This window comes from Squalius cephalus (genome assembly GCF_949319135.1).
Source record: "Squalius cephalus genome assembly, chromosome: 1".
NCBI classification, from domain to species: Eukaryota; Metazoa; Chordata; class Actinopteri; order Cypriniformes; family Leuciscidae; genus Squalius; species Squalius cephalus.
The window spans coordinates 26663068-26681673 of record NC_137122.1 but is presented as its reverse complement, the minus strand read 5'-3'; the positions used below and the strand labels follow the sequence as shown (position 1 = coordinate 26681673).

Sequence of the window (18606 nt, the reverse complement as noted above, 5' to 3'; positions counted from 1 at the left end):
TTAACTAAGGATGTCGGCTAATATCAGCTAATATGCATGCACAGGTTACTTACCTTCCTGAACAAGTGCGCACCCAAGTCCGAGTTGCTTTCACATTCACACGATCGAGCCACAGTTCGAGTGCAACCGATCTCAGACCATCTCCTACAAGTAGTCTTCGGTTCGGTACCCCAGGGCTCTCCTGAGTCCGCATGACAGCTTTCACATTACAAGTTTTTAATGCGAACCGTGCGCTGTTTCAAACTAAACTGCCAGTGTAAAAGCACCCTAAGGGAGCAAAAAAACAAACAAAGCTCTATGTATTATTCTGTAGTATTGGTGGCTTGCCATCTCGCTTCTCTCAATAAAGTCTAAAATTTGTGGTTGAGCATAGTGTTCAGATCAGCACAGCTGGGGGCAGAAACACGAGGACAATGCGCTGCCACATCCAGCAAAACGCTCTTAAGAGTCTCCTGCTGTGAGGACAATTACAGAACACGGACCTCCTGTAGCTCCTGTTACTGTCAGTTTAACAACTATTGCTAGATTCACTGTCCTGCTGTAAAAAAGATAAAGAGGCTTGAATTATGTTTGCCTTTTCTCGCTTGGTTCCCGCAGGACTCGGCTCATATCCGTTACGTGGAGGGAGGAGCCACATCTCAAGCGTTTCAGTTCTTTGTGCCCATTGGAGGAGGAGGAGGGCTTCACCTGCCTTCCTCCATGTTCATTCGGCAGCCCAGGGACACAAGAGCTTCTCCAGACCTCTCCGCAGATGAACAGCTGGCCTGTCGCTGGAGGAAGGTGAGAAATTGAAGCAGTTCAACACAGATGCTAAAGTGTATTTTTCACCTGAGCTCATAGTGCATGTTTTATCATGTCACAGTGCCACCTGCTTTTTGACTCCTTGCAAGACCTGGTGGATCATGTCAACGACTTCCATGTGAAGCCTGAGAAGGATTCTGGGTACTGTTGCCACTGGGAGGGGTGTGCACGCAAAGGACGGGGATTCAACGCCAGGTGTGTAGCTTTACCCTATACAACAGTAATCCAGTTTTCATTTCTTGATAATTGGTGAAGCTTTTATCATGATTTGTAGATCATTTATTAATACAGTAGAAATAAAACTTTTAAATGAAAAACATTAAACAAACACTTTATATTATAAAACATGCTGAAAAATAAACAAACTGTTGTTGTTTCTAATGACAATTATATTTACATTTTAAACACCACATTTGCCTTTTAAATTATAAGATCACAAAGTAACCATTAATATTTAATAAACTAAAAAGTAACCATGAATATTCAAGAAACTAAAAGGAGCCATGCATATTTAAACTAAATGAACATTTAAATACACTAATATAGAAATTAAAAGCAAGTAAAAATGTTATATTTGCAAATAAAAAGAAAGTCAAATGGTCACTATAAGAAAGTGCAACTTGAGATGACAAGAGGAGCACCAACTTCTCCCGCCACCAGGGCTGCTGCTGGCCAAATGGGTGTCCTACACAAATAAATCTGCATTCTGGGGGGTCTTTCATGCTGTTTGGTGCCCCCTTGGTAGTTGCAGGCTGAAAACGCTTCATATAGGGACTCACCAACAGGCACCACACATGCACCATACACTATACACAACACTGCAAAAAGTCCTATTCTTAATGAATGTTTTTGTCTTATCAAATAACAATATCTACAAAATCTTATTTTAGGGTTTTACAGAACAACAGGTCAAAGATAAAGTCAAACAAGTCAAAGATTGTGGTCTAATACAAGTCTTTTTTAGTTTTTTTTAATACTAACCATATAAGCAATTTTTTAGGTTTATTTCCTTGGAAGGGAAAATGTTGCAACTGCAGCCAATTTTAAGTTTCATATAACATGCACCCTTAAGTCTAATGTCTGCCTCATTAGGTACAAGATGCTGATCCACATCCGCACTCACACCAATGAAAAACCTCACCGTTGTCCAACTTGCAACAAGAGCTTCTCCCGATTGGAGAACCTCAAGATTCACAACCGCTCACACACAGGTCAGTGCCAAGATAAAAGTATAGATAGTACATGAAGATTGCATGATCTGGCTAACTTGGTGCTTGTGTTTCAGGAGAGAAGCCCTACATCTGTCCTTACGAGGGCTGCAACAAGCGCTACTCCAATTCCAGTGACCGGTTCAAACACACACGCACACACTATGTGGACAAGCCCTACTACTGCAAGATGGTGGGCTGCTTGAAACGCTACACGGACCCCAGCTCCTTGAGGAAGCATATCAAGGCTCATGGGCACTTTGTAGCCCAGGATCAGGGAGGTCCGGGTGGGGTGGGCTCCTTGATGAAGCCAGGGCCGATCGCTGGGGTGGGGAAAGAATCTGAGCTGACTTACATCAGCGGGGCCCACATCATCATTCCTGGTGCTGCGGCTGCTCTTTTGGGTGGTCACGGTCTGCAGGGTCTTGGAGGCTCCCTCCCCTTGTCCCCCCTCAGTCCCCGCCCCTTGGACTTGAGCACGCTGGGCTGCCCGAGCTCCCCTTCAGCTGGGCTTGGGGGGACGCCCATTTTGTCCTTCAGTGGTTCCCCACTTGGCCTAGCCAAGTCACCATTGCTCTCTCATACCTTCTCATCTTCCACGCTGGGGTTGCCCATGGTTCCCATTTTGGGCTCGGAGCGCAGGGACCATGCCAAGGGCAAGACCAGGGGCGAGGAAGGCGAGGACGAGATCCACGGTGGCGTACTCAACTTGTCTACGGGAGTGTCTCACGACCCCCTGTCTTGGGTTGTCATCCCCTCTGGCCAGGTGGTGCTGAAGCCAGCTGTGGTCAACTGAGCATGACATTCCAGAAGAACGGCAGGGGAAGGGTGGGGGTCAGAGAACAGGGGTCAGAGGTCAGAGGCAAGCCTGAGGGGGGTTTTCACAAAGCAAATTCAGTTCTGCATGGAGGTGACGCCATCTTCTTCAACTTTTAGTACTTCGGTTCTAATTTCTACCTTTCAGACAGACCTGGCTACCTGTTTCTTGTGGTAATAACGAGGAAACTAAATCACCATAACAGTTTGGAAAGAGCCCAAACATTCACCTCCATTTCATTCTCAATCTGGCTTATTTTATTGCCAGGGGTTAGGGGTATCAAATCCTGCGACGGGAAAGCCATCTTCCTGGAGAGTTTAGCTCCAACACACCTGCTTGGAAGTTTCAAGTAATCCTGATGACCTAGATTAATTGGTCAGTTAATTCAGGTGTGTTTGATTATGGTTAGGGTTAAACCAGAGGTGGGCAATTATGGCCCTCAAGGTCCACAGTCCTGCAGATTTAGTTCCAACCCTAACCAAACACACCTGAACAACCTACACAAAAATTACAATCAGGTGAGTTTGATCAGGGTTGGAGCTAATCTCTGCATGACAGTGGGCCTCAAGGGCCAAAGTTGCCCACCCTTGGTCCAAACTCTGCAGGAAGGTGGCCCTCCAGAAGCAGGATTGGACACCCCAAGTCTTATACACTTTGTTTTCTTTTTTATGAGAGCACTGATCTAAACAGCAGACTTGAGAATCTGTGCCCTTGCTTCAAGAGACAATTTCTGTGTATTTATGTGTAAGAGAAACTTTTGGACGACAGTGTACGCAACACACTAAAGACACAAATGTATGGTATTTTTTTTTCAAGCCATTCCGTGCATTACAACAAGACCTCTAAGCTTAGCAAGCTAGAGATCTTTGAGGCTAACTCGTATGGGTTTGGTCAGGTTTGCAGAGAGGTGCTGAGGTCGTAGGTCAAACGAGAGCAGCTCGTTCACTTGCCAACAATCAGCATCTGTTTACCCTTCAGACCAATCCTTTTCCTGGAATGCCACTTTCCTGCAAATTTATCTCCAACACACCTGACTGGAAGTTCTAGTTATCCTAAAGACACTGAGTAGCTGGTTAAGGTGTGTTTAATTAGGGCTAGAGCTAAATTCTCCTGCAAGGTGGCCCTCCAGGAGCAGGATTGTACACTTGGTACCCTCCTGCTTCGGACTGTCCCAAGTCCCACCTCAGTCAGCAGGCACCATCTGCATCCCTTGCAAGTGAACTTCCTTAGCTCAATGCTATTGCAAGCTATATGACGAACCTTGCATTTGCTGCTAGCTGTGTCACTGCATTGTAAGCATACATCATTGAATAAAAATAGACAAGTATGTACGACAATCTGTCCTCTGAGGAGGAGGAAATAGAAAACCTTGACTAGCTCTATTTTGTTGAATAAGAGATCTACAGACACAAGGCTCAGACTGACTGAGTTTTAAGTCATAGAAGGGCACAAACTCACCCAGCAGTCATGCTAACGCCCCATAGGACATGGCATTGTTGTAAATAGTGCCATCTTCTGGTCATCAAATGTACTGCACTCTACTAGCTGAACAAAGGGCTAGATTTAACAGTATTATCCTGCTTTGCAGTATACTAGCTTGGCAGGGTAAAACGAAGAACTTTTGGTTGATGCAGAACAGTGGGATGTTTAAAATAACAGCTATCCACAACCCAATGAACACATTGACACTTGCAATACACCAGTTTGGGTGTATCGCATCAGTTAAGGGCCTAGTTTGTTTAACAGAACTTTGCTTTCATAGTTTGTCCCATATTAAATCACTGTGCTAAAAATCTAAATGTATACCCAGAGATTGAAGAAAGGGACTTAATAATAAAGTGCAGAAAACAATATCCAGGTGTCCAAAAGATAGCATTTTGATTTAAGACCCTTTCACATGACCCACATCAACTTTCTCCAATGGATCGAACACTGTTGAGCAAAGCGCCAAGTTTCTGGGTAACTCCTGACGTCACATTGCACACATGTTCTAAGGCAACGCTCCAAGAACTACGTTTTCACATTTGACCCCATTTGCTTCAGATTTTCCCCAGATGTGTTATTTTGTGCATCATACAAACTGAAAATGAAAACTCTGAACTGATTCTGAGCAAATCTAGAAACATCAAGTTATACAACACAACTTTTAAGGCATGTCATGACGTTCAGAAAATAATCATCATATATTCATATTCTATATGAATTAATAAATAGCAAAATCAACCTTCTGTGACGCTATCTGCAATGTCCTGATGCTTGTGTTGAGAGGTGCATTGAATTCCTGAAGTGGGTCAAGTGAGAGACACTTAATGCAGTCATTGTCATCCTCCACTAATGATCAGCCTGTCGCCATCAAGACCTCATTCAGATTAAAATAACACTCTTGATCAAGTCCTCTCTCCTGAACTCAGGCACGTAACAGTCTTTGTCCTCTCTGTAACAGAGATGACATAGTTAAAGCATCCTTCAATAACAGCCATTATCCACCCCATAGATTGCCAAAAAAAAAAAAAAAAAAATTCTTAGAAAACAAACGAATGTAAAAACATTCCGACTGAAATAATCGCACTTCCTTAAAGCATGTTACCCCCCACCCTCCTCTCCAGACCATTTTTACACTCAAGAGTCTTATTCCATAATTATTTTCTTTTATTGTTTGTGGAAACTATACAATTAATGCTGTTTTGTTTTACTGACTTTTGTTTTGGACGTGACATTTCCTGATGTTGAAGTTGCTTTATGTCTTCGTTTCTGCTATCGCTACTCTATGTTCAGCTTTCTCCAGCTGATGAATTGAGAGGAAAGAGGGAGAAATGACAGGAGGAGGTGATCGATTAGATTGCAGGAAGGGTTTGAGTCAAAAACCCTCACATTTAAAACAAACACGTGCAGTAATCGAACACAATCCTCTCAGGTTGGCAGAGCTTTCACATCCACGTGCATTTAGGAGGGTTCAACGGAAATGACATGTTTATAAACCCTTGCGTCTTTCCAACAAGCTGGAAATCTCTTTGTCCACCTTCTCCTACTCCCTCCCCTCATGTTGTTGTCTGGAGAAAGCTGATCCTGACACAGACCTGTTAAGGTCTACATCAATGTTCAATATCAGATAAGCTGTTTGAACCTTTAACCCTTTGAGCACTCTGAAGACAGACGCACTGTTTTCTCACAGGTGACTCCAAAGGCCTCGATAAAATGATGGTGCGTTCCCGTTACTACAGCTGTATGTGAGAGACTTAAGCAATACATTCAATGGCAGGGATGACGTCATAGCTAGATATTCAAATTTAAATATTAAATGCAGTTAAACACAAATGATGTACAAAAAAATAAATACACACGGTACATAAATTAAGCACCATATTAGAATAAATAAAAAATAAAATCAGCTCACACTAAAAGTAAAGAAGTTCCTCTGTTCCTAAAGTAAACTAATAATAGTTTCACAATTCTTGACGCAGAGATGCACAAAGGGTTAACAAAAAGACTATGGCCTGGAAAGGCCAGTATCCATTTGTATTTTTTTTCCTTTTTTGCACATTTTTGTATATCAGTATTTTAATTTTTTTTTCCAAGTGCCTTTTATTATAGTTGAAATGTAGATGTAATACAGTATATGAAAATAAATATATATATAAATAAATAAATATATATTTTTCCCAGCATCATGTTCTGAAGCCGAACATGCAGAATTTTAGAGCTGTAAAAGTCTCCAGTTGGTACAACATAGGTGTGTGTGCTCCTGTTTTAGAGGAATTTTATTACGATATTGATAAGGATGTCAATGAAAATAAAAGAAACAAATGTTTAATAAATTTGCATTTGCCATATATATATATATATAAATATTGTGTTTTGCTGCGTCTTTTTTGTTTGGGACATTCGTGTACAGAAAGCTGAAATGTTTACAGTATTAACTCAGACTAGGGTCTTAACTCACAGATGAGACGTTGAGTATATATTTATATATACACGTGTGTTTTACAGTAATATGTGTCAAGCAACCAGCAAGGATAATCTAACATTCCCAAATTTCATCAATCAGTAAATGGCAACACTTGTTGTATATTGCTTCACACTGACAGTATTTATGGTGTGACTCTTTAACAATATTCCTGCTTGAGTGAACACAGCTGAAGTCTATGAGCAAGATGTTAAATGGCGATAAAAAATTTAAAGAATGTTTCACAAGTACATCCACGACTAAAACATGAATGTGTCTTCATGATAGGTGTAATAAAATCACTTACTAACCTTGTCTGGCCAATCTTTCATAGCTGGAAACAGATCCACTCGGTAAATTATTTCAGTTCATTCACCCACAACTGCTTTTTAAATCCAAAATGTTTTGACCTGTAGACTTCAAGTGTTGAATTACAGTGAAGATAACTTGTTTTACACAGTTTTAAATGACCTTTTGTGGTAAACTACATCAAGCCAGAAATGTTGTTGAAACAGCTCACCTTGTATTGAATCCAGATCATTCCGTTAAACATGTACAGATGGATGAATACATAATTTTATTCAGCAAGGATGCATTAAATTGATCAAAAGTGCCAGTAAAGACATTTATAAGGTTACAAACGATTTCTATTTCAAATGCTGTTCTTTTGAACTTTCTATACATCAAAGAATCATGAAAAAAAGTATAGCAGCAGAACGGTTTTCAACATTGATAATAATCAGAAATGTTTCTTGAGCATCAAATCATCATATCAGAATGATTTCTGAAGGATCATGTGACACTGAAGACTGGAGTGATAATGCTAAAAATTCAGCTTTGATCACAGGAATAAATTAAAATAAATTACAATAAAAAAGGTAAATTGTAATATTTCACAATATTACTTTTTTACTGTATTTTTGATCAAATAAATGCAGCCTTGGTGAGCATAAGAGACTTCTTTCAAAAACATACAATTTTACAGCCCCCAAACAGTAGTGGACATATTTTAATACGTTGAAAAGTTCTGGCTGAAGTCCAACAAATCCCTGATCCAACATTCTAGAACATTCCAGATGAAGTTCCTTCATTCCATCACGTAATGTCCAGAAAATACTCATCCACCGTGACGGATGAATAAAGAAATGATTGAGATTTGGATGTAGAAAAAGAAGAGGCTTTATTGGGGGGTCTGGGTGATAATTACAGTGGGAGGACGTGAGGATGGAGATCATGTCTGCTGCTGCTGTGGTGGTTTCTTCTGGTCCTGCTCTTGAATGCTGAGCTCTTCATCCAGACGCTCTTTCGCTCGCACCACCTACAAGAGTCCAAACACAAATACATCGTTATTTCTCTGATGTCGCTGGATTTACTGGTAATTACAAGCGTGTTTTTTTCAAACTGCTGATTCTAAAAGTAGATCAGTAAGGACAGATTTGACCTTCTTTACAGGTTAAGAAACTTCTAAGGGTACGTTTACACGACAACGATGTACTAAAAACTATGGATGTTTCTTACGATAATTCTTTATATTTGAAAGCCGTTAACCGATATATTGGCCGATATATATATATTTTCGAGAGCCTGATTACAAAAACAAAAGTCTCACAAACAATTAAAAGCCACGTCCCAAGCACACAATTATAATGTTATCATTTTATGTAACCTATATTTTCCTTTTTTTGAAGTGATTTCAATCATATTTCAATCAATTCAAAACCATCATGGTGAACGGTGCTCATCTGAAGTGTCTCTCAGCTGAAGGAAATAATCCATTATTTATCGGCTGTCATATATCTGAAAAATTTTCTTATCAGGCAGATAACGATAACATTAAAAATGAACATATATCGGCCAATACCAATATGGTGGCCGATATATCGTACATCCCTACTAAAAACTGAAGTTTTTCGCGTTTTCAAACATTTTCAAAGCAAAAAGGACAAAAAATGCTGTATTATTCATGTCGGGCCAGTAGATGGCGATGTCACTTTGTAAAGAAACACTACACACTAGGGGTGTAACGATTCGTTTTAACAACGATTCGAATCGCGATTCGTGGTTGTCGATATGATTCAAGGACGATATTGGTTCATTTAGAACGACACGATCCGAAACGATTCAGTGACTTGAAATCGATTCAGTGACTTTTTAGCCAAAAATTCTTGTAAGGGAATCAGGTATCAATTAATTATGGATATAAACAAACAAGTAAACAACAATTAATGTCAAATGCTATCACAGATTTTATTTGAATAAAGTAGGACTGCACGATTATGACAAAAATTATAATTGTCGATTATTCCCTTGAAATTGTAATTGTGATTATTAATCAGGGGTGCAAACACATGTATGGTCAAAAAAGAGAGAGGTAATCGAAGCCCTCGTCCCGCGTCAAATATCCAGGTACTACATTGCCACCATCCCCAACCCACCCTAGGCACATAGTCAAATAAAATTTTGAAAAACTATCTTGCACTTCTTCTTCTTGCCTTACTGCTACTTCCTGAAAACAATTTCACCTGATGATTTGAATAGCTCTTTTTGTAAAGAATTAATAATTCTAGGATGATTGGGGTAATTGTGTAGGGTAGGCCTAGTGCATCTGCATAGAAACTAATAAACAAAATACAAATATAAATACAATAAAACACAAATACACGAGAAATAAAGCAGTGCTTTATGTTTTTCAGGTAAATTAACTGTATTAAGTATTAATACAGTTTATCTTTTGACAAAACGTGATTTTTCTCTTTCTCTTTTGTTGTTTGATTAACTTTGGTGACACAAACAGCTGCAGGTATATTGGGTGCTGTCCCTTTAAGACGAATGCCGTTTTATTTTGACTGCGTTACGGGGAAACTCGTTGAGACGGACACTGGCTTATTTTTTCGTGCACATGTCTGTTCAAACACAAATAGATAAGAAAGAAAAGGGAATTCGGTGTTCACGAACTTCACGTGCTGTCTACGACTGCGTGGCTCTGTGCGCCGACAGACCATCTACATTTGGATGTTAAACATAATATATAGCCTGATACAGCAAAAACAACGTCGGCAATATTTGAAAATCGATAATTAAGCCTATTTTGTAAATTACAATTATATATGCATTTGTCAAAACCGAGAGACTTTCAAGCACCAAAATTTAATTTATTAATATGTATTTGCGCCTTCTATTTTGTCTGAAAACTTCCAACACTCTTGCGTGTCGCGTGAAAAATAGGCGTCGGTTGCGGTTCTATTTCTAGCACGCGGTTTCGGCGCGGCTCGAGAAGTGTGTGTATCACGCAGGCATTGTGCTCTAACACAAGCTCTAGCTGCTAACCAGTTAACATGAGAGCCGACATAAAAACGGACACTCCACGCCACGCAGAGAGAAATGTGATGCAGTGGCAGATCCAGAGTGAGACAGAAACACTAGTGGTTCACGCTTGCGCACATACTGCTGGTTTGGCGCGCAGTGTTCTGATTCGCTTATTTCCTATTTACTTGTTGGTGGACGCAATCCAGAATTACTGTTGGTTAAATTATAATCAGACCCTCTCAAACCCCCCCCCCCCCCCCCCCTTAAAAAAAACTCTTCGGATCTGCACGATTCACACAAGTCACCCAAACTGACGTGAAAAAAGCGGGAGGCGCCGAAAAGCGCGCTGTTTGCACCCCTGATTAATAGTGGTCGACCGATATATCGCCGAGGCCGATTTATCGGCCGATATTTTGAATTTTTTAGATATCGGCATCGGCCGATAAATCTTTCCGTTTGGCCGATATATTTCAAAACAGTTTGTGACTGTGCATTAGCGCTTTTTTCCACTGACGCGAACAGAGAGCGTGAATGAACTGAATACAATCGCTCTGCTCCGCCCAGCACCGTAAGACAAGCCACTCAGAAGTGAAGCAGACATCTGACAGACACAGTAAATGACCATTCGCATCAGAGAATGTCTGATTCGCATTCGCTTTCTAACCTGACGCTACATTGTGTTACACACAAAAACACTCCGGCGTGCAGCAGAGTCTATTCAAACAGTACCGTGATATGTCAGATCCGCAGCCCAGCGGTAGCTCCAGTGGCGGTCACAGATGTGATATAAACGAATTCAAACAAAACGGAAAACATTTTACCTCACAAACAAATAAAAATCCTGTGACTGGCTGTTCTCAGGTTACATTTAAACTAGACGCTGTTTTCCAACGGACTCGCGTGCACGGAAAAGCTGGGTCGCGTCACTCGCGTGCATTACAGATCAGTGGTCGCGTGAGGTGGATGAGAGGAGGACACTATGCAATAATATTACGTTTAAAAATAAATCCTTGAAAATGTTATGCACTACAGTATCTACTGTATTTATTTATCCATGATTGGAGTAATATCGTGTGTAGTATACATTTTCATATGTTCATGTATGTCATGCAAATACATGTGACGGCTTGCAACGTTTTAAAAAAACAAACAAGCAAAACTAAACACATAAATCATTATTATTTAAATATACTTGAAGTAAAACAACCTGTTTAAAGTAAATAGTGTAAATAAACTATGTGAGATTTATATTTAACTATGTATTGTACATAAAATGTATGTAATTTCACATACTATTTTGTCATTAATTTATGAATATTGTTTAGATTGGTTCATTAATGATAAATGTTATTTGTAACCTGCAGTAAGCAGCAGTAATTATTTATGTGACTGAAAAAATGACTGTAAATATTAAAGCAGACAAGAAGCTGCACTAAAACTTTATTTATTGAAGTGTTACCTTACCTTTTTGTTTACATTTTAATTTCTTAGTAAATATTTTTTATTGCTAAAAGAATTTTGCATAAATAGTATGTACAATAAATGTTCATTTAGTTTCACCAATATTCTTTATGTCTCTCATTTACTGTATTCACATGTATTGTATCGGCCTTATATCGGCCAATCGGCCAGATTGCTTTCTCAATATCGGCATCGGCATCGGCCATTAAAAATCCCATATCGGTCGACCACTAATTATTAATTACGATTATCACAACATTGAATGATGTTTTGAATAGTTTGGCCATGGGACCCACATTTCCCCATGGTCATCAAGCCGCGACCCACCTCTTTAGGAAATTATATAGGCCTATTATAATACATTTGCTCACACAAAAATTGTTGACACACAAGTTCTGTCCCCCTTTACTTAACATACAAAAAAGAAAAGTAAGAATATGACAAATACTGATAAACAGTAGGCACTGCGAGGTTAAGCTATATAGCAGTCCCAAACTAGTTTTTGTTAATACAGTCTTGGTATGAGCCACCACAGTCATATAAAAATATACAAAATAACCAGTAAGTGGCATTTTGTTATGGAAACAACAACAATTAGGCTACCATGGTGATACACAATACTTAGAAGAACTGATAAAGAAACATGGAAACTGCACCTGATAAATAGCAACACACATGACGTACCAATAACGTAATTTATTGGTATTTTACTTTTATTTCTTAACTTACTAATTTACGACATTGCATGCTCGTATTTCTTTTGCGCTTTAGTGAAGTGATACAGCGCGCGCCGGCGCATTTGCGCGTGCAATTGAAGAGTGCGCGCTACTGCAGTATAGCGGCTGAGAGGACAGGAAAGTCCGTATATACAGTGCTATGCATAAGTTTAGACACCCATGCTAAAGTTGACTAAAAAGAGGAATAAAAAAATCACCTTTTGGAAATTGAACTTAATGCCTTAATTAAAAAAATTAGGAAAAATCCAACCTTTAAGGACACCAATTTTCTTTGTGAATGAATAATGTATCGTAAATAAATAAATGTTCTTCCTTAAAATACAGGGTGCATAAGTTTGGACACCCCTATGTTAAATTCCCATAGAGGCAGGCAGATTTTTATTTTTAAAGGCCAGTTACTTCATGGATTTTTCCAATTTTTTAAAATTAAGGCATAAAGTTCAATTTCCAAAAGATGATTTTTTATTCCTCTTTTTAAGTCAACTTTAGCATGGGTGTCTAAACTTATGCATAGCACTGTAGATCATATAGATCAGTGGTTTTTCTGAGGTGAGAGACTTTGCGCTGCTTGACTGTTGTCTTTGCGCTGCTGCTGGCGCGTCACGATGACGTCACAGATAGGCAGACTGAATCGAGTAACGTTTAACGCCTTTATCATTAAAAGTGCTAAGAAAAAACATCCATATAAAGTCTGACGTGCTTAAATCCAATGCGTTATTTCCTAGTATCGATACAATCGATTCATTACCTTTTAAAACGATGTTAGATCGATATATGTCGTCCGGAAGGCCAACTTGCCGAGCACAGATCGATGTAGTTGGATCATAGGAATATAAATCGATACATCGATGTAGTTGATGAATCGTTACACCCCTACTACACACCTATAGACTAAACACGTAATACACATGCATATGACGTCACAGTTTTCACAAATTCACGTTTTTGTAGTTTACACACTAGTTTCAGAAACGTGCACTTTAAAACACGTTTTCAAAAGTTAGCATTTTTCAGGACCCCAAACCGTTGTTGTTGCGTAAACGAACGGCCAGAATATATCAAACGTTTTCAGGTTTTAGTTGAAAACGGTGTTGTGTAAACGACCTCTTAGATTATGTTAGAATTCAATTGCCTTAATTTCTTTTTTTTCTAAAAGATTTTCTATCTCTTGGTGCATATTTGTGAAAAAGACTATGAGAACACAACTTAAATAAATGCAATTTATTAAATCTAAACGACTCTTCTTTATATTTCGAGTGTTCGGTGTCAAAATGTCTCTTGACCTCATTTAATTTGTACTACCCTGTTACTTGATGTTAACAGAAACCTACAAACATGTCTCTGGAACTACAAAAATGATCAGTTTGATTGACAGCATCATTGCTTACCTTTGACTGAAGATAGAAAGAACCGCCAACAGCTTTGTCATTGACTTTAAATAAATGCTCATAATTCTGAAGAGAAAATGAAAGCACATCAAATGAAACCATATTTGGTCACAGAATACGGTAATAATAAGTGTATAATGCTGAAACAGACTCTTACCTTCTGGATCTCCTCTGGTGTTAATGTGGAGACGTTGAGGATCTGTTGGGCTTCTTGTAAAGTCATTCCTGTGAAACTAGATGCAGCCGCAGACTGTCTTCCCGCTTGACCCCGCGCCTCTGCAGCCGCCTGACTGGCTGCATTCACATTCACACAACATACTACTGTTATATTTCACAAGTATTCCTTACATTGCTGGTTATTAAGCAAGGGATAATGTACATCCAGCCGGTTGTTATCTCAGAATAAACCCCTGACAGGGTGATGAGAACCCCCGACACGAAGCGGAGCGATCACAACCGGCTGGATGTTCATTATCCCACTTATTACACGGCTACTTGCCACATACGTGAATAACTAGACACAAAATATTGGTCTGAGTTGTCAAATTTTATTAGGTCTTTAAACGCAAAGCTTCCACGGAGAGAGCCGTTGCAGCGCGCCAAGTTCAAAACTAGACGGACATTTAAGAGATACGGTAAACAGTCATTCATATCACTTATTACACAGCATTTCGCCTCATAAATAATTATGGAGATGAGAGATATTGATTTCAGATTAAACTGTTTTAAAATCGTACCTGTTTGTACCTCATAATACAACAGTGTATAAAACAATAGTCACAAAATGGCAGCAGCTGCGCTTGTATGAAACGAGAGAGCGAGTCTACGATACTGGATGGCAAACTTAAATAACTGTACACAAAATATTGATTCGACTGAGTTTTAATATTTATAGTGACCCGGATGAGCCTGAGATATCTGCTTTGAGCGGTTGTTATCTGGGAATAACTGGATGGATCTATTGACCAATCAGAATCAAGTATTCCACAGAGCCGTGTAATAAGTCATGTTAAGAAACTTTAGTAATGCTGTCATATCCTCTTAAGAGCCACAAAATTAAAGAATTAGATGAATGAAGATAGATTTAAATTTACAATTATTTTATTTTTTATTATTTAAATTTCATTTATTTTATTGAGACATTAAAGGGATATTTCACCCAACAATGTAAATTCTGCCTTCATTTACTCACCCTCATGTCCTTCCAAACCTGATAAGACTTTCGTTCATCTTCAGAACACAAATTAAGATCTTTTAAATGAAATCTGAGAGTTTTCTGTCCCTCCATTGACAGCTACGCAACTACCACTTTCAAGCCCCAGAACGCTAGTAAAGACATCCTTAAAGTAATCCATGTGACTCCAGTGGTTTACCTTAATATTATGAAGCGACGCGAGTGATTTGCAGCAAAAAAAAAAACTATAATTTACCACTTTACTTACAAAATATTAATCTCCAACACGCGTTCATGCAACAACGTCTGCTCTCGTGTCAACACAACACGCATGTGTCGTGGTGCTCTCGTGAACAATTATGTTTTTTGCCAAACAAATATCTTAATTTGTGTTTTGAAGATGAACGAAAGTCTTACAGGTTTGGAACTACATGAGGGTGAGTAACAATGACAGAAACTTAATTTTTGGGTGATCAATCCCTTTAAATAAAATTAGATCAATAAATAAGATATTATCAACAAGAGCATTTACCAATTATAAAATGGGGATAAATGAATGAATGATAAATGTTAACAATATGAACCTGCTACTAATTATAAATATGATACTGAAATGACTTAAAATATGAAAATAAATGAACATAATACAGCATTAATTTGCATCGACCTGCAAATTCTTGCCGTAAAGCTCTTGCAAAAGCTCGTCCGACCACCTGAGCGCCCATCACAATGATCTGAGCCAGATATTTGGCCTGTGTGAACACAAAAACATACAAAACACAACATAAAACATTAGGACAGGGTCCTAAGATTGCATACAGAGGAGCAAAAATGACTAACACATTCTTATTTCATAATAAAAAGTTGTTATAAAATAGTGTCATCATAAATAATGTTTAGTAATGAATGAAATAAACAATATATATATATATATATATATATATATATATATATATATATATATATATATGTTGTTGGCTTAAAAGACTTGTGTGTGTGTGTGTGTATATATATATATATATATATATATATATATATATATATATATATACATACACATACATATACACACACACACACACGGCTTTTAAGCCAACAAAAATGACTAACACATTCTTATTTCATAATAAAAAGGGTCATCATAAATAATGTTTAATAATGAATGAAATAAACAATATTATATATATGTCTTTTAAGCCAACATATTTCATCATTGCTTCACAAAATACCCAGCCTCTTTATATCACTTCTGCAGTCATAAATATGAATTAATCGCTCATATAACCATGATCTGTTCATAATATAATATGACATTATTATTATTATGAAAATGAAGTACAAGGTCGTTGCATAAGACTATCTGATAGCGAATGACCCATTCGATATCATTCCTTGAGATTAAATATAGAGCTACCGACATTAAACGACCATAATCTGTATATGAATATATGAACATACCATGATGGATCTACTATGTTGATGTTAAACACTTCAGTTGAGGACGAACGTTTTCACGTGCAACTCCATCAATGTTGATAAAACCGGCGAAGAAAAGCCACACACACACACGACACACACTGACTTCTTCTGGCTGGAGGATGTCAATGCAGGACATAGGCTGACATAGGAGTACAGTTGTGAAGTCAGTTTGTAAGGCAACACGGTATGAAGGACTAAAAATGACAGAACGAAAAATAAATAAATAAATAAATAAAAGTAGAAATAAATAAATAAATGCAGAAATAATAGTAAAAATAAATACATTTTGGTAATATAAATGGCTATTTCTGTATTTTTACATGTATTTATTCATTTATTTATGCATTTCTATATGTATTTATTTATGCATTTATACAATTATTTATATATTTATGTATTTATATATTTATTTATTTATATATTTATATATGTATTTATTTATACATTTATTTATTCCTACATTTATTTATTTCTGTATTTCCACATTTCTACATTTATTTATTTCTGTATTTCCACATTTCTACATTTATTTTTCCCTGCGCATATATGCTAATTGACCAAATTGATAAATACATATAGAAATGCATAAATAAATAAATAAATACATGTAAAAATACAGAAATAGCCATTTATATTACCAAAATGTATTTATTTTTACTATTATTTCTGCATTTATTTATTCATTTCTACTTTTATTTATTTATTTATTTATTTTTCGTTCTGTCATTTTTAGTCCTTCATAAGACGGACGCCATAAAATATGATAATTTTATTTTTAAGAAAGAGTTTGATATGTATCTAAACCCATTGAGGAACTCTTAAAACTCTATTGCATGTAAGATGTTATGGTGTAAAACATTTAAGCTAATTTAGTATTCTTTGTGTTTTTGTTTTGTACCCTCATTATTGTCTATTATTGTTCAAGCTGTCTTGTCTTGTTTTTGTTATTGTTGCATAACAAAATAAAGTAAAATAAATATAATAATTTGTTTTCAAAATGACTGAAAAATTATCTATATTTAGATTATTTAAATAACTCCAATAATTGAATCCCTTGGAATGCTATGGTGTACCACTTTAATATAACATAATATAATATAACATAATATAATATAATATAATATAATATAATATAATATAATATAATATAATATAATATAATATAATATAATATAACAATTGTTCAGTTTATTTTAATTTGTGATGGGTTCTCTCTGAAATTTCTTATGGGTTGTTTGAATGGTTTTGCTCTAGTAATACAAGTTATACACACCTCAAACATACCTCAAATGTAAATTTTGGAAAATAAAACAATTAAAAACAAAACAGAAGTAACATTTTCTATATTATTAGATGAAAATCGTGTCTATAACAATTTGTTGAAAAAAATATGACCGTGATGATAATAATTTAGAATAATCATATTATGATATAATTATTAATAACATGATTGTGGTGATTATATTAAATACAGCACTCAATTCCATATTTCTCAGCTCTCAAGGTTTTATTTTGAGGCAACATTCCAACAAGACTTGATTCCATTCCAAAAGACAAGTGTAAAACATTATTGCCTATAAAGGGTTAAAATGAACGCAATTACAAGCGTCGTGAAAAAAGCATCCCAAAAACATCCGATTGGTAACAAAATTAGCACACATTTTAAAAAGACACTTAGCAGACCATTAACATATCTATTAACATCAACCGTTAATGTGTGAGTACATGGTCACATGTCAAGCACAGGACATCACGTGGTACAAGTGCCTTAACATGCACGATCCTGACATATGTAAACACTTTCTGTTAAAATGAGTTGTATTGCCTTGAGATAGACCTGATTAAGTGAAAAAACCCTCATGAAGTAGATTTGTGTTAATACTGTTCGTGAGGCTGAGCAGAAAGAAAGAAACCGTTTTCCAGTTTTAAAAAGGAGTGTTTTCAACAGACTCCAGATCATTCAATTAGAGGTACACAGAAAGTTTTGTTCCACACATATTAAAAAACCATCATATCATATATCATATCGCAAAGAACATGAAAAGTCTCTTGCACCTAAAGGTGGAGACATTTAATCCCACAAACTACCACGGTATTATTGTACATTTAACCACATTTCAAAAGTCAAATGATGGTATTAAGTGCACATTTCACCAATGAAAACATCCAGAGGTTTTGTGTTGCAGGCGTGTGCTTATCATGCAGTCATCATACAGTTAATAAGCAGTACAAAACTCATGCCCATCATTAAAAATTACACAGAAAAAACCCTGTCGTACTTTAAATGCACGT

At 37.0% G+C, this 18606-nt stretch overlaps 3 protein-coding genes across 3 annotated transcripts in view; 1 reads left to right on the top strand and 2 right to left on the bottom strand.

Moving 5' to 3' along the window:
• glis2b (GLIS family zinc finger 2b) overlaps positions 1-5289 on the top strand; it is a 40228-nt gene extending 34939 nt beyond the window's left edge. Inside the window, exons 4-7 of the mRNA XM_079869543.1 lie at positions 598-780; positions 863-996; positions 1894-2012; positions 2087-5289. Coding sequence (XP_079725669.1) covers positions 598-780; positions 863-996; positions 1894-2012; positions 2087-2805 — 1155 coding nt within the window. The 3' untranslated portion in view covers positions 2806-5289. The remainder of the gene's footprint in view (positions 1-597; positions 781-862; positions 997-1893; positions 2013-2086) is intronic.
• A 56-nt stretch (positions 5290-5345) lies between these two features.
• On the bottom strand, positions 5346-16406 carry pam16 (presequence translocase associated motor 16). Its single transcript, XM_079869812.1, has 5 exons — positions 16294-16406; positions 15503-15587; positions 13819-13955; positions 13662-13727; positions 5346-8087 (listed from the first exon to the last, which is right to left on the bottom strand). Exons 1-5 carry the CDS (start codon positions 16294-16296, stop codon positions 8001-8003), a joined length of 378 nt encoding a protein of 125 aa, XP_079725938.1. The 5' UTR covers positions 16297-16406; the 3' UTR covers positions 5346-8000.
• A 1396-nt stretch (positions 16407-17802) lies between these two features.
• coro7 (coronin 7) overlaps positions 17803-18606 on the bottom strand; it is a 148141-nt gene continuing 147337 nt past the window's right edge. Inside the window, exon 28 of the mRNA XM_079869401.1 lies at positions 17803-18606. This exon is cut by the window's right edge and continues 411 nt beyond it. The gene's annotated coding sequence lies outside the window, so the exon portion shown is untranslated.

Bases quoted from the DNA above. Each gene is read 5' to 3' on its own strand.
- pam16 (XM_079869812.1), bottom strand. The intron at 13,956-15,502 runs GTCGATGCAAAT...ATGTGAATGCAG, and splicing joins TTTACGGCAAGAATTTGCAG to CCAGTCAGGCGGCTGCAGAG. The intron at 8,088-13,661 runs GTAAGCAATGAT...GGACTCTTGTAG, and splicing joins CTTTCTATCTTCAGTCAAAG to GTGGTGCGAGCGAAAGAGCG.